Source organism: Leishmania martiniquensis, chromosome 29, assembly GCF_017916325.1.
Source record: "Leishmania martiniquensis isolate LSCM1 chromosome 29, whole genome shotgun sequence".
Classification (NCBI taxonomy): domain Eukaryota; phylum Euglenozoa; class Kinetoplastea; order Trypanosomatida; family Trypanosomatidae; genus Leishmania; species Leishmania martiniquensis.
Window position 1 is genome coordinate 305,335 of NC_090164.1, and position 15,440 is coordinate 320,774.

At 59.1% G+C, this 15,440-nt stretch overlaps 4 protein-coding genes across 4 annotated transcripts; all 4 read right to left on the reverse strand.

Moving 5' to 3' along the window:
- Window positions 1-2,164: 2,164 nt before the first annotated feature.
- Window positions 2,165-3,079, reverse strand: LSCM1_04374 (uncharacterized protein; the record flags this gene model as incomplete). The annotated part of the gene is made up of 1 exon (XM_067321883.1): window positions 2,165-3,079. The coding sequence occupies one exon, from the start codon at window positions 3,077-3,079 to the stop codon at window positions 2,165-2,167; it is 915 nt and encodes a 304-aa protein (XP_067176978.1).
- Window positions 3,080-8,055: 4,976 nt separating this feature from the next.
- On the reverse strand, window positions 8,056-9,969 carry LSCM1_04375 (uncharacterized protein; the record flags this gene model as incomplete). Its single annotated transcript, XM_067321884.1, has 1 exon — window positions 8,056-9,969. One exon carries the CDS (start codon window positions 9,967-9,969, stop codon window positions 8,056-8,058), a length of 1,914 nt encoding a protein of 637 aa, XP_067176979.1.
- Window positions 9,970-10,523: 554 nt separating this feature from the next.
- Window positions 10,524-10,868, reverse strand: LSCM1_04376 (uncharacterized protein; the record flags this gene model as incomplete). Its single annotated transcript, XM_067321885.1, has 1 exon — window positions 10,524-10,868. The coding sequence occupies one exon, from the start codon at window positions 10,866-10,868 to the stop codon at window positions 10,524-10,526; it is 345 nt and encodes a 114-aa protein (XP_067176980.1).
- A 985-nt stretch (window positions 10,869-11,853) lies between these two features.
- Window positions 11,854-13,218, reverse strand: LSCM1_04377 (uncharacterized protein; the record flags this gene model as incomplete). Its single annotated transcript, XM_067321886.1, has 1 exon — window positions 11,854-13,218. The coding sequence occupies one exon, from the start codon at window positions 13,216-13,218 to the stop codon at window positions 11,854-11,856; it is 1,365 nt and encodes a 454-aa protein (XP_067176981.1).
- Window positions 13,219-15,440: the final 2,222 nt, after the last annotated feature.

Below are 15,440 nucleotides of genomic sequence, written 5' to 3' on the forward strand. Positions count from 1 at the left end.
AACAGGCATGCACACTCGCACACGCCTGCTGGAGGACGTCGGCGATGTGCGATGCCGACAGAGTCAGTCGACTTTGTCAAAATACAGACGCACTGTCTATGAAGAACCAAGGGGAGTACTGCTTTGGTGAGTGGGTTCACTCGAGCAGTCACCCCACTCGGTCTCCTCTGTCGCCGGAGGTGCCGTCTCGAGGGCGCGTCGTTGTCCCCCAAGGCAACTCGGTGAAGCTAAGAAAACCGAGTTGGATACCGCACGCTCGACGGCACTTGCCCACACTTCGTTTACGCAACTTTTGCGTGTGCTGTGAATCAAAGGAAGTAGAAGAAGGGGCGCTTGTGTGCGACGTTGGCGCAGCAGCCCTCTTGACAACAAGGGAGAGAGGAGAAGCGCACCGTATCAGAAACGGTAGAGTGGGCGAGCGGACAGGCGGTAGTAGTAAACCGCAACTTCCTTTGCTCACCGGTGGAAGTGCGAGGAGGCTCGAGCACTCGCCACCCAGGCCCTTCTTGCTGATGCCTCGCTGGCGAGGCCAGACACGCGGAGAAGAGGCGAGGCGGCAAGTGGCACACAGGAAAGGAAGGAGAATCTACCCTCGCCTGCAGTGCCCACTGCCCCACGCCCACTCCCTCGTAGCACCGTCTGACGGCCCTTGCTCACTACAATCGCATTGCTTTTCCGAAGAAGGCGCGCGCGGTAAATAGCCTTAACCTCACCCACCACCGCCAATGCGGCGCGTGACGAGTGAAAGGCGCCCACCCCCTTGACAGAGTCTCGCTCACCTTCGTCCTCTCGTGTCTGTGTGTGTATGTGAGTGCGGCCGAAAACGTGAGGCGCAGCGCAAGTCCCACCCTACGCTGCCGCTGAGGGGTTTGTTGACGTTTTTTGGTACTGTTTCTTTCTATCAGAGTCCGCCGCCGCCCTTTTCCTTCGCCTCTGCGTTCCTCGCTGTGCTGGTGTGCGCTTTCCGTTTGAAGCGCGGAAATCCCTGGACAGGTCGCGAAGAGAGAAGCGAAAGGGAACGGGAAAAGAAAAAGTGATGCTCCTCTCCTTTCCCTCAGTGAGAGCAGCCCTTCCGTCTCCCGCTGACGACTGAGCGGCGGTTGCGCACTCAATTCCGAGCATAATGCGCTCATGTGATGCCCGTGATTTCCCTCTCCATTTTCTGCCATGTCTCCATGCCGTCGTCGCCAACGCCGGCCGCGCGCGTCGTAGCCCACCAAGCAACTTTTGCAGAGCTGGAGAATAAGGCGAAGGAACAGCGAACACGCCTGGGCCTGGCCAGGGCGGGAGAAGTGCTAAAGGAGTGACTCTTTTTAACCCGGTCCGCCGCGATATGAGGAGAGGGAAACATGCCGCGAGAAGGGCCTGAGGCAGTCGACTTCATCCCTGCCATCCACTTATCGACCGAAAGCTCTGCCCTAGTGCAGCATGAGGCACAGGTGTCTCTACGGACGGCTCCAACGACGGTCAACGAAGAAAGTGGTGATAGGGAAGTCGGCGAACGGTTAACAAAGTAAAAAAAAAGGGCACTCTTGAAGCGTAAGTGAGGGGGAGGCGTGGAGGGAGGGAGAGAGGGGGGGCCTGCTCCGAGGCTGACGGTTACGCCTGCCACGTAGCGTACACAAAGAAAGGACAAACTTAGAGGGAAGGCTGCGTGTCGGTCGACCACACACACGAAGGCGAGAGAAGTCTCAGAAGGATAAAAAGAAGAGGAAAAAATAAGAGGACACCGCGTAAGGCAAAAGGTGAAAGAGTTTGCTGGGCGGCGCTCACGTTCTCCATCGCACATTTTCCTCCACGTCAAACAGCGAAAAATAAGAACGCGGCTAAACCTCATCACAATGCAGGCGGGAGTGCGTGTGAGACTGGGTGCGCGCTCCGTCGCATTATAATGTAAGCCGAACATGCTTCAGCTGCTTTACCTACCGCGCACCCACCCATCACATCCTCTCTGTACCTCGAAAGCTACGTAGTCTCCCTCCCCTTCACCTGGGACGTGCTGTCTATGCGTTGGTATCACCATCTGCGATAATGTCTGAAAGAAAGGTAGCGCCACTTGGGGCGCGCGGCGAAGGCAGCAGAAAGACGAGGGGAAGCCTAGAGGAACAGAGTAACGGAGAGAGAGCGAGTCGTCGACATCCTTACTGTCAGACACCATACCCGCCTAGTCGCTCTCATCGGAGTCACTGCTGCTCGAGTCCGCCGAGGACGACGAGGACGACGACGCGGAGTCGGCGGCCTTCGAGTGAGACGACTTCGAGCCGCGAGCTGCGCACTCCGTCTCATACCGCTTCCTGTCCTTGGCAGCCAACTCCTCGTACGGCTTCTTCTCATCTGCGGACATCTTACCCCACGCCACGCCGGCCTCGCTCATCTGCTGCTTCGCTGGGAGGTTTGCGTGCTTGGCACGGTAGTCGCTGGCAAAGAAGAAGTAGGCGGTCAGAGGGCGCTTTGGTGCCTTGGGGTCCTTCTCCTTCGTCGCCTTCTTCGCCTTCTTGCCGCCACGCTTCAAGACAGCACCGCCACGAGCGACGTAAGCCGCCATTTCGCGATCGTAGCGCAGCTTGTCCTCATCAGCAAGCTTTTGATAGCGACTCTTTTCCGCCTCGGAGATCTGCTTCCACAGGTTGCCCATCTCTGAGAGGAGTTCGGTGTTCTTCATCTCCGGATTTTTCGCCTTGACCTTCTCTCGATTTTCGTTCACAAAGATAATGTACGGAGAGAGGGCACCTTTCGGGTAGTCATCCGGCTTCTTCTCTTTCTTCTCGCGCTTCACCTCCTTCCCCTTCGACTTCTTGGCGCTGCCAGGGCTGCGCTCGCGCTTCGAGCGGCGGGCGCTGACATCCTCCTTCTCCCTCTGTATCTTGGCGAGCTCCCGCTGTATCTCAGGGGTCGTCATCAGCTTCCCCACTAGCCGGTCTAGCTCCGTCGTATGCTGTGTAAAGTCCATCTTGTACTTTACTTCCAGACGCCGGCGCAGAGTATTCTTGCTCAGTGTGCTGAGGCCAACATCGCGCATGATCTCCAGCATGGACTTCTCCAAGTCTGCTGGGATTGGGCCACTGGGAAAAGCGGACATGGCGCCCACCGTTAACGCTTTAGTGCGCTGTGTTGGAGACGGAGGCAGAAGAGACGAGTGGCCGAAACGCAGCAGAGGCGTAAGAAGAGACAAAACAACAGCTCTTCCGAGTGCGGCCGTGTGTCGAACTACTCTTATTCCTCCCGAAAAAAAAAAACGGAAATGAAAGCGCCCCTCAGAAAACGCAGCACCGACAAATGGCGCACTTAAGTGTCACAAGAGGCGAAGAACAAAGAACAAAGGCGGAAGAAAAAACGAATCAGTCGCCTAAACCCCCTTCTCTTGAGGTGATGGTGGACGCTCGTGCACGTGTCTGTGGGTAGGTGTGTGTATGCGCGCCCGCGGGAGGGAGCGAGAGAGAGGAACGTGCCGCGGCGCAGGACAACATCAGGCAAAGCGGCAAGGAAAAAGAGGAGGACGGCGGAAAGCGCGTGACGCAGGTTGCAGAGAAAGAAAGCGGCAGAGAGCCAAACGTATGCGTGACTGCTCATCGGAGAGGCCACGCATTGCCACAGACGAGCCTCTCATCCACTGCTCTGCAATGCAGCCTCATAGTGAAAAAGTCTTGATCACCTGCACAGCCACAGACACTCCCAGATGGCAACTCAATTTTGCTATCATTTCGGAAAAGTTGAGGCGATGGAGAGAAGGAAAACGGTTTACCCCCGCCTCAAAGCGGGACGCGAACCACCTAACAGACCTTCAGATCAAAGAGCAGCAGTGTGTTAGGAAATCGAGATGCGCCCCAAAGCACCTCACCTTCCCCACCCCTGCCCACCCACAGACACCCCGGCAAGGAGGCGCAGATCGCCACACCCCTCTTGTCCACGTGGCGCCGCGACTGCGCCATGGCACCAAAAGCCGAACCGCCGCCAGACCAACCGAGCCGTGCACCCAGCGGGCCGCTTTCCTTCCCACCCACCCCCGCCTCATCCTCGCACGCGCGCTGCGCGCTCAGAGCCGGACGGGTCTCGGCGAAACGCGTGCCTCGGTCCAAGTGCACAGCACACATGGCGCCGCACGAGGGCAAAGGCGGCCGCACCCGTTAGGCAGCGAACGGCAACGACCCACGAGCGGGAAAGATAAACCCCAGCGAGGCTGCTGCCAGGCCCCCGCCAAGACGCTCGCAGCCTCGCAGCCTTTCCGGCGCACCATGCTTTCCCACGCTGCCCGTAGCCGCGGCGTCCCACAATGTTGTGCGCCGGCCCCCCAAAGGGCGGTTTGGCGGAGACGATCGTGAAAGCCGCGGCGTTCTCGCCACGCTTCCGGCGCCGGCGCCGCGTTCGCTCGCCCGGCAGGGGGCGAGACCCCACACCCCGCACACGCGCACTTTCGGGCAGTTTCGCGAGCCTATGCACGCCCCTTTCCACCACCACCGCAACCCCCCTGCTCTCCGCCGGCTGCCCTGTTCGGATGCGATGCGCCGTTTCGGCTGCGCTTCAAGGTGCGTGCGCGCGGCGCCCGCACTTGCAAACCACGGCGGAGCCGCTTCCGCCTCCACGCGGTCGCTGGCGTAGGTGGCGCCCTCCGCCTTCGCCCCGCCCCCCCCCCCTTTGGCAGCCGTCGCGGTGGCGCGCCTGGGCGTCTTGCCGCGGCCGCCTTGTGGCGCCCTGTCCGCCGCAGCGCCCACGGGCAACAGGAAGCACGAGCCACGCACCCTTAGCCCACACGCCACCGGCGCCCTGCGCTTCCCCCGGGGGCCGCGCGACGCAAGCGGCAGCCCAAGGCATCGGCGATCGCATGCTCGGCTCGGAGGAAACATGGTGTATCCGGCGACCGCGCCCCCCTGGCATTGGGCAACGCCAGCCCAGACGCGCCCGGCGCAGCCTGCTGTAGACCCCCGCGTGGTGCACGGCGGGGCTCGGGATGTCGGCCTGGCGCCGGCAAGGGCAGCCGTGTCTGCGAGTCATGCGGCTCGCGCCCGCTTTGCCAGCGCGTCACCCCCACCAAGGGCCTTGTGGACAACCACCGATTGCAAAGTCGGTGGCAGACGCGCGCGTCAGCATCAGGGCGGCGGGGCTTGCGCTGCGCGCCTAGAAGGGGGGGCGCCAATGCCGGCGCGCCGTCTGCGTTCCCTTGGCGGGGGCACTCCGCCGGCCGCCGCCCATCGGGTGGCGTGCGCGCAAAGAGCCCCCAGGTGGCAAGCCCCATCGCGCCCGCACGGGGTCCCCAAACGCGCCCTGGCGGCGCCATCGTCCCGCGTGTACGTGCGGTGGCACCTTTCGGCTGGCTCCCCCCCGGGGCGCACGGCAGCAGGGCCCGTATGACGCCGCCTGCGGTGGGTGCTGCGGGTGTGAGGCCAGCGGTGCGGATGGCGTGGCGCGGCCGGGGTGTCTTGCTGGGGTCCGTGCGGGGCGGTGCGCCACAACGGCGGGGTGGGCGCCCGGCGGGTCTGTGTGGGGCTCTGGGCGTGGGCCGCGCCTTCCCGGGCTTCCTGAAAAAGCGGGTGCGGGCGCGACGGGCGTCTGGTAAATCCGTCGCCCAGCGAGTGGGAGAGCCGCCCGCCTTCGGCCTCTCTAGTGCGGGGCCTTCTGCCTACCCGGGGCGCGTCGACCCCCCCGGCAGGCGCTGCTGCCACCGTTCTGCCTGGCCGGCGCTGGGCTTCCGCATGGGGAAGGAAGTCGGCGGCCTCCAAAGCGGGGCGTTGGCGGTGGGGCTATGCGGCTGTGGCGGGCACGTGCTTTCCACATCGTCGCGCAGCGGGTGCGAGGCCCTTCGCCCGAGCAGCATGCAAAGGTGGCTTGGCAGCATCGCCGGGCGGGGGCGGGCGCCAAATGACTTGTCGACTGCTGCCCGCGCCTCGCTGCCAATGCGCCGGCCTTCTTTCTCCGCCTTGGGGGCGGCGGCCGCCCTGTCCCGTTTCCTGCGCGCGTGGTCTGCGGTATTGGGGGCGGGCCGGGGGGTGTTTCGGGGCCGTGCCCTTTTCTCAGGGCCTGCTCTTCGGATAGCTGGCGTGAACCGACCCGGGAGGGAGGGCGGTGATCAGGCGATGCGGAGGGTACTTTTCCAGGAACTGCCGCCCGTCGGGTATCTGAAATGGATCGCGTAGGCGGTTAGTAAATGAAAAGCTTTCCCTGCTACCACCGCTGTTAGTTGTGAATTCCTACCGCATGCGTGAAAGAAACTTTGCAGCTGTGCATAGGTGGTGGGCCGGGACCACTGTGGGTACATGGGCAATTTGTCTTCCCATCCAGTACGTTTAGGCCGCCGTGAGGGCCAGGGTCGGCGTGGAACTCTGAGCCTAGCGTCTCTGCGCCTTTCTGTCGCTGTGGTAGGCACTATCTTGGCGCATCGATTTCGGCGATTAAGGCGCAACGCAGTTTCGCGTTTGCTCTGGGGAAAGAGGTTCGTAAAGCGTCACCCATCACCGAAGATACTGGTTCAGATCTGTCCTCAGCGTGCTCAATAGGCTAAATCGCCCAGCGGTCACTTGGCACCGTGGTGAGGGTAGCTCTCTTAAGCATAACGCAGTCCAGTACCGGTATAAAGATTCTGCGACGCCGCCCGCGTGGTGCCATGTTGAGGTGTCTTGATTGCATGGCTGCTTCAGGTAGTTTTCATGGAGAAAAATCCCCCAGAATTGCTCCAGAGCCGTTGGGTCGTCCTTTCCTTTGTTGGGCATCAAAGGAACGATGCCAGTTGGTGGCCAGCCCCATAACCTGAGGGCTGGGCGCAGAGCCGTTCGGCATCTCATGGAGAACTTCTCGTGTCATTCTTTCGGTCGTATGTATGGAGCCAGGCATGAATTGGATATGCCTGGCGAGGTCATCGCGGCGAAGTCGGACTGTCCCTGCCTCGGCATCGTCTTTGCGAGGTGGAGGGCCCATGCGCCTATACGTGTAGCCCGCTGTGTTAGCACAGATACGCCGCCGCCGTACTTCTCTTCCCTCCTTACACCGGAGCGCTGAAACCTGAAGGGCCGCACTCTCTTAGAGGCATGCAACAAGCATCTCGTAAAAACTACAGCGCCGCGTTGAGGAGTCGCCCACGTGCTGAAACAGCCGACACTCTTTGGCGCCCTACAGACCGCTACAGTTCGACGGCGTGCACCGCAGGCGACAAGCCAGGATGCCACTTCCTACCACCGCAGCCCAACAAGGGCAGAAACTCGGTTGGTGCGCATATTTGCTGAATCTTCGACACGACACGCGGTGAGTGGGTTCGAACCTGATCATGGCAGCTGGCCTCCTCAGCACAGCGCCAGCCGAGGACCGTCTGCCGAAACCAAAGAGTGCGCATCTGTACGCGAGTACCGGCTGCATGCTCTCCGTTTCCCCACAGAGTTGGTACTGGGCCCGGCACTCCGGTGAGGTGGCAGACACCATCAGGGCGTTGAGAAAACAACGCAGAAATAAATAAATAAAAACGATGAAATTTGCACCTTCACGTGCAACACTACCGATTATGCCGCAGCAGTCGACCTCTCTTTCCTTTCTTCCATCCCTTCCGCAGGCCCTCTCTCTCTCTCCGGTGACAAAACTCACCAGCCCACTGCGGCTGAAGCAGCAGCGAAGGCGTTGAAGGTGCTATGGGCAGAAAGTACGCGCAGTGTCTAAAAAAGGGGAGGAAAAAACGATAAAACGAGAGAGGAAATAAAAACAGACGCACTCATCTTCCCCTCTATTCATCGCCCTCCTTTGCTTCTCCGCAGAGCTCCCGCCAGCTTGCATGCCCTACCCGGCAGACCGGTGCGTGGGAAGAAGAGGGAGGTGAGCGTGGGCAGGATAAGCCCCATGGAGCCAGGGGGGAGACAGACGAAGCAGAAAGGGATACGAAAGGCGCTTAGTCGTGCGTGAGGGATAAGGACGAGGTCAGTCTACCAGATTGCAGTTGGTCAAGGCCTGCGCTGCCTGGCAGAACCAAAGAGGAGTGCTTCAACTTTAGCAATCCCCATGGTAAGAGGCGGCGTCCGCAAGGCTGTGCTCTTTTGAGGGCCCAGCCCTAACAGAATCGATAGTTGGACTGCTCAGCGTACACTACTGCGGGTGTGCCTCGTGAACGGAGACAGAGACAAGTGCCCCAACCCTACTGTAGCAGGGCTCTGTCTGACTGCTGTAGTCACGAGGGCGATCCTTCTTGAAGGATCGTACTCCTGGCTTGTTCACGGGAACCTCAGAAAGGGAGCCGCTGTGGCTGGCGGGGCACCGCGAGCGCGGGCGCTGCGCAACACTCTGGGACGGCGACGAGATTGCGCCCGCTGCCAAATGCTGAATGGCAAGCAGCGTCGCGGTTGGCGAGAGGTTGCTCGTCGCTAAGAAGTTGTCCCACAGAGCGCACCGAGCTACTGGGAGCAACAAAGATGGCCCCGAAGGTGCCAGTTGGCCACCAGTAGACTCGATGGATACGCGACTCTCGGACACTGCGGCGTGTGTCATGGAGCTGGAGGCATCCTCTGCCACGACCGCTGCCCGCTCCTCACTGAAAGTCAGTCCTCTGGAAGGAAGCGCCGGCTCCTGCTGCAGATCATATGGGCGCTCGCTCTTTCGCTGCGTTGCAGCAACGCACGGAGGTGTTGTGCTCCCGCCGATCGAGTGGGGCCGCTCACTTTCAAGGTCGACAGCAGGTACACGTGACGGCGTCGCGACGTGTGCAGCGACCTGCTGCAGACTGTCGCTTCGGGGCACCGTAGGCGTCGGGCTTCGAGCCGACTCGACAAAAAAGCGAGCCCGCTCGAGAACCTCCCACGCAGCAGTGTGCGCTGGAAAGCGCTGAGACAGTAGCTCCTGGGCAATCCATAGCTGTTGAGCGGCGAGCTTAGCCGCGTAGCCGGCGCCGACAACACCGAGGCATCCGTTGATCCGGCTCGGATCGCCTGCCACCGCCTGAGGAGAGGCGCCATGCAGCAGTACACCTGCGTCAGCAGAGACACGCGTCCCGGATGAGTCAGACTGCCACGAGGTGAACGGCGGCGGACTCCGGCGCGCCGTTCCGCTTCCAGAAACCTCAAACACTTGCAGCTGCGGGGAGAGCGAGGGGTGCCGAAGTGCCTGTGCAGCCTGCCCAAGTCGATCCAGCACCACAGACGCCTCTCCAACAGCCTCGACAGATGCGGCGCATACCGGGCCCTCGCGCCACCGCTGCTGGAGGTGCGTGACGGATTGCACAATTGCGTCGAGAAACAGCCATTGCACCCGCGCAGCGCGTGAAGGGGTCAAAACGCCGCAGCCTCCGCCATCTTCCTCGGTAAGAAACACGTTGCCGGTGTCGAGTTGGCATATACACCAAAGCATGCTCTGCTGCAGCCCCAACGTCAGCTCCGCGTGGTAGCGGACGAGATTGCACACCACCTCGCCTTCGGCGGGCGAGGAGCTTGTGGACCTCCTTGCGGGCAGAAGGTCGACGGACTGCGCGGAGGACCGAAGAGGAAGGGATGTCCCCGGGACTGTGTAGCGCCGTCCTCGGCGGCGGATAGTGCTTGTGTCAGTATATCGCTTTCCCATATCGGAGCTGCTACTCGTCGCCGATGCTTGAGCCTCGCGTAATGGCAGAGCTGCTTCGCTGTTCATGGAATGGTGCATCTCTTGTTGCAGCCCGTCTAAAACTCGCCTCTCTAGCACGTGAGTGAGGCGGAGAAGGTACAGCCCGGCTTCTATCACGCTGTCACCACGCGGGCCGCAGTCAGGCGGTGCAGCCGCGCTCAAAGCACTCTCCAGTGAGCGTGCTATACGTACCCGGCTCACGAGTGTCCTGCTGCGGCACCGGGTCGGAGTATTGCCTGTCAAACGGTTACTGAGATGTCCATCGGCTGCGTGACTGTCATAGGATAAGGAGGTGGCTGCCTGCCATATAAATTGTTCCAGCGCCTGTACGAAGCGCTCGACTGGATCTGCTACAGAGAAATCATGCTCTTGGCTACACCGCAGGTGCGCCGGCGAGCCACGAGAGCCCATTCCGCGAGGTGAAAAACAAGTCACCACAAGTGCACCGCACTCGCCTTGAAGCGGGGGGAGAATTCTAGTCGATGCACCAAGCACCCTTTCCTCAACGTACGAGTCGAAGGTGAAGGAAAAATGTTACACCAAAAGAAGTTGAACGGAAGATACGGAAAGAAAAGGACAGTAAATGCGCCTCTGTAGGCGAAGAGCGGCAGAGGGAGGCCTGAAAAGGGGACAGTCTGCTCAGCAAGTAGACTGTGTTGCGCCTCGAAGCGCGGGAGAGCCAGCTTGCATGCACCGCGACACGCGCTTTTTAGTGGCGTGCGTGGGGAAGTCGCGTGATTCTTAGCCTATTCGACTCTCAGAGACCCTCACAGATGCTGGTCAGAATGCACTTTTTTTTCTCATCAGCTCAGTGGCAACGGCATAGATTGGGCAACTCAACAGTGGCGGTGGGTCACATTCTTCACCCACACCGGCACGCCAGCAAACGAGAGACGCCCCACGAGCACGAGCCGCGGCACCCCTCTTGCCCTCAAAGAGACACATGTGCTCTCCCAGGTGGGTCCTTATCCTTTCTTCTGCAACGCGCGCAAGCGCTTCTTCTCGCGCGCCAGATCGCGGCGGCGACGCTCGCCAGGTGTGACGCAGAATGCCTGGCTGTGTGCATAGAAGGCCTGGATTTGGCGGCCGTAGAACATTCGATCGTGCAGCGATCGGCGAGCCGTCGTGGCCGTGCCGACGTCTGTGAACACTACAAATGCCTGGCCGTAAAATTCCTTCGACTTCCTGTAAAGCACCGCCTTCACAGGTCCAAACTGAGTGCAGTACAGATACAAAGCGCGACGCACTTCATTGGCCGACGACTTGTCCGGCAGTCCTCGAATGTAGAGCGTCTGCTTCGGCTCTTCCATGACTAAATACGAGTGAGGTCACCGGCGATCTCTTTGTCGGGTGTGTTTGCATGCGCGGCAACGCGCAGGGCGTAAAAGGAGAGAGAGAGAGAGAGAAAGGAGGGGATACAACGATGCAGAGACTAAAGGAGGAGATGCGATAGGTGGTGCTGATCCTTTTTTCAAGAAATGAGAAAAAATCTGCCGGCGCGACCGAAGCCACCCGAGGCTGCCACGAGCGACATGATGGCAAACCTCAGTCACAATACAAGAGCAGTACAACACGATAGGGGGGGACTGGAGACGAAATGCGTTCCGCCGCTCTGTACACACGCATCCTGGTACGCCCAGTCCAGTGCGTGGAAATGGCATGCGTCCCCGTTCTTTTTTTTCTTGCGCACAAGCGCCTTCAACACGTTACGGCGCCTCGAGACCGCGTAGCATAAGAGAGGTCGGGGGGGCGTAAGAAAAACAATAATAAAAAACAAAGCCGAATCGCTGGCCCAGGAACCTCAACTAGTCACCAGAGGTAGAATGCAAAGTGCTCCGAGGAGAGACGTCAGAGACGCGCACGCACGGCAAAGGAGATGGGATCGTGCCATCGAACTCCTGCTTCATATCCTCCACCTGGCCGTGCTGATCGACAAGTTCAAAATAGACTTGAATAAGAGGAAATTTTCTTTGCAAAGAGCAAGAGAAAAAGATAATGAGGAGAGAGGGTCAGGGCAGGTGCAAAGTCAAGCTTGGCCACAAGTATCAGCATTGCCCCCTCCCCCTTCCTTCCTCTTTCCTCTCCCCCTGCTCGCTGCCAGAACAAAAAACAGCACTGGTTTACCTTTACAACGAAAAAAAAAGAAATCCAAATATGTGCCTCATCGGCCACTCGCGGTGGCCAATTCGTTTGTCTGATATGTTCTACTGCTCCTCACTGAGCTGATTTCCTCGCGGTGTTACGCCCATCGCGCGCAACGACAAGCTGCGCCGTTTGGTGTCGCCAACACCTGCTTCACCGTTGCGAGACCAAACGCCCATTCACGTACGTTTGCACGACGTTGTGCGGTGCCGCGTTGTAGACGATCTTTTGGAAGACGTCCTCCAGGGTGTCGATGCCCTCAAAGACCACCAGGCTGCTGTTTGGAAGCGTCGTGTCGATCACCAGTGCATCGAACTTGTAGCCTGGAGCGATGCGGCCGATCTTGAGGTCGAGTGAAATACCGCCATTGGTGGTAGCCACGAAGAACACCTCTACGCTGCTCACGCGGGCGCCGCGGTGCTGACTGCGCTCTGTTGCACTCAGACACGGATCGGTGCCACTATCCAGCGCGCGGCCTGCCACGAGCGCATAGCGGCACACATCGAACAGAGAGGCACTCGGACCTCCAGAGATGTCAGTCCCCATGCCCACATGCACGCCGATGTCCAAAGCCTTTTGCAGTGGGAAGACGGCGCCGGAAAAGTAAAAGTTAGACAGCGGGCAATGAGCCACAGCTGCCCCGCGCTCCTTCACCAGTAGCATATCCTCCGTGGAGAGGTAGTTGGAGTGCGCCAGGATGGTCCGACGAGTCACGAGTCCGAAGTCATCAAGGGAGCAGGCGTCGTGCTTGCCGTGACGCTGGATCACGTAGTTGTGCTCCCAATCACTCTCAGAGCAGTGTGTCTGCACGTGGCAGCGGTACTTCTTCGCCAGCTCGCCCAATCCACGCAGCGTCTCATCAGTGCAACTCGGAATGAAACGCGGAATAACAGCCGGGAGCACGAGACCGTCGGCGTTTCCTTTTAGAGCACGCACCTGTTCCACAAAGGCCTCTGACTGCGCTACAGACTCCTCCGGCGATGCGTCGCGGTAGTACTCCGGACACTGATCAGCCTTGTCCATCGAAACGCGGCCGACCACTGCGCGTTGTCCCTTCGCCAAGCAGATGCGTGCAAGAAGAAGGCTGGATTCTAGGTGAATTGACGCAAAGTACGCCACAGTCGTCGTACCATTCGCCAGCAACGTGGACACGAGCGAGTTGTACGACTTCTCCGCAAACTCAAGATCCTTGTAACGCGCCTCCAACGGGAATGTGTACTGCTGCAGCCACTCCTCCAAATTTCGATCAAGTGCCATGCCAAGCTGTGGCCACTGCGGCGCATGCACGTGCAGATCAATAAGTCCAGGGATCAGGTATTGTCCCTTCTTGAGACAAGTGAGGTGGCCAGCGGCCGACGCTGCATCGAGAGCGCTTGCGTAGGCTTCTGCATCGGTCGCCGGATTGATCACCTGTTCAATCGTGCCATCACGCACCAAGACTAGGGCGTCCTGAATAATGTTCAGCGTGTGCCGCTCCGGCGCCTCGAAGAGAGTTCCCACAAAGGCTTGCGTAAGCATCCTCACCTGCGTGGGAGAAAGGGGTGAATTAGAGACACCTTTGTTTATCCCTCCGTGTGGATGGATGGCGCTCTCGTGCTATCTGGGCAGTGCTTGTCAAAAAACGAGAAACGTGTCGATCGCGCTAAAGTCTTCAGATACATGCCCAGAGGGGGACGACGAGAGCACCAGCGGTGGAGAGAGAGCCAAAACGACAAGGAGCAGGCACGAGAGAAGAGGTAGACGTCACAGCTGAAGCCGGTGACGCCGGTGCGCTTCAAACCCAGCAGAGCGCAAGTGGGGAGACCCTGCTACCTTGCGGCGAGAAGAGCTCTGGGGCTGTGCAACTCGAGACCTTTTCAGGCAAGCGAGACTCAAAAGTCAACTCTCACCATTTGCTCCTCACCTTCCCAGTGACGTCCCGAGAGCGAAGAAAAAGACGACTGGTCATCTCCTCTGACCTCTGCTGCTGCCTCTTCTTCGCATTAAGCTCGCCTCTCAGGTTGCGTGGTTGGGTTCGTATTCTACCACGAACTTGGGACAGGAAACCTTCATACCGCTCACGCTAGTTGACAGGAAATACCCTTAGCTTTGAAGCCAAGAGAAGGAGAAAAACATGCTTATAAAAAAAAACATTTTTCGTCAGCGAGTCCATTCCGACGTACAGCAGAAGTCGAGCTCCACTCTCCTCCCGTCCTGTCACACGCCCCGACTCGTGTGATGCGCAGCACCGGTAGATACGCGTTGCAGCAACGCGCCGCCTCGAGCTCAGCCCACCCCCGATTCACACCTCACTTCAGTGTCACCAGCATTCCCGCAGCCACCACGTGGCGCATCCTCCTCGGGGCGGCTCAGGCTCCCTGGCGGTACGCTGTGAAGGGTGGGTAACATGCCCAGCAGTGGCGTTGGCGCAGCGCATACCGTTCGGAGGGCACAGGCGCCCCCGCTGTCGCGGGTCGCTCCGACGCAGCGCCATCCAGAACCTCACCACCCACACCAGCAGTGATGTGTCCCTCTGACTTCGCCACGCCGTAGCCACCTGACCCTTTGTCACCGGTAGAGGCGGATCTGCATTGCGAGGAATGGGGTCTGCTTGGCCTCCCCACACGGAGCGTGGGGTGCTGGACCCCATGCGGTACCACGCACCGAGGCACTCCTTGTCATGATGCACTCGGGAGAAAATCAAGAGCATAACGAAGGGGAAGCTGAAGTATAGTGGAAAGAGGCGAAAGTACACAAACACACACACGTAAAAAGAGGGGAGTGAAAGGAGAAAGATGGAAGAGCTCGGGAGGAGAGGGGGAGGGGGGAGGGGGGAAAGCACCTTTGAATAAGAGAGCAAGAGGGGAGATGCGAGTAAAACAACGGAAACGAGTGCGCAGAAGATGGACAAAAGGAGGAAAGAAGAGGAAACAGGTGTTGAGGTTAGTTGTCAGGTTGTGGCACTCATGTCAAGTTATGCGTCTGCAGCTTTTGTTTGCTTTTTTCTCTTCGTTTCTTCTGTCTATTATCAGAAGTGAAGAGAGAGAGAGATGCCGCCGCTCGCTCCTCTCTCCGCTGTCCGATTCTATATTGCATTCATCGGCACCCACAGGGTGACAAAGACACATAAGGGTAGAGGGAGGAAAGTCGCGCGTGGAGAAGCAAGTCATAAAGAGAAAGAAAAGTTGAACACACGCGCGCAGATCCACACACACGCACATTCATATATGCTATGTGTGACTGAGAAAGCAAAAGAGTTGACAGGGTAGAAAACAAAAACAGAAGACAAAGGTGAGTGGCCTACAGGGTGGGAAACAGAGGAGAAAACAGTGCGCTCATGCAGAATCAGTGAGGTGTGAAAACGGGCTAACGTTGCCTTATGAAACACGCACGGACCGGCACTGCTCATTTGCTTTCAACGCAGCTTTTCTGGTCTCTCTCTCTCTTTCTCGACCCCAACGCAGAACACCGAAAAAAAAAGAGGAGCACTGCCGCAGTTTTTTCCTTTGGGATGTTTGTGAGTGAGTTGAATGATACCCACAACCGCGCGCACACGCATAGACACAGAAAAGGTATTCAAGCATTTTCTTCCGTTGGCCGAATGCTACCAGAGGGGAAGAAGTGCAAAATGTGCTCGCTTGTGTACTCGCTTACCTTTCCGGTTCCTCTGCGTCACGACATGGACGCCTCAAGAGGCCTTGGTAGAAGGAACGTGAGAGCCACGTGTTAGAAACTGGTCGTGCAAAGCCTCGCGTCGTCGC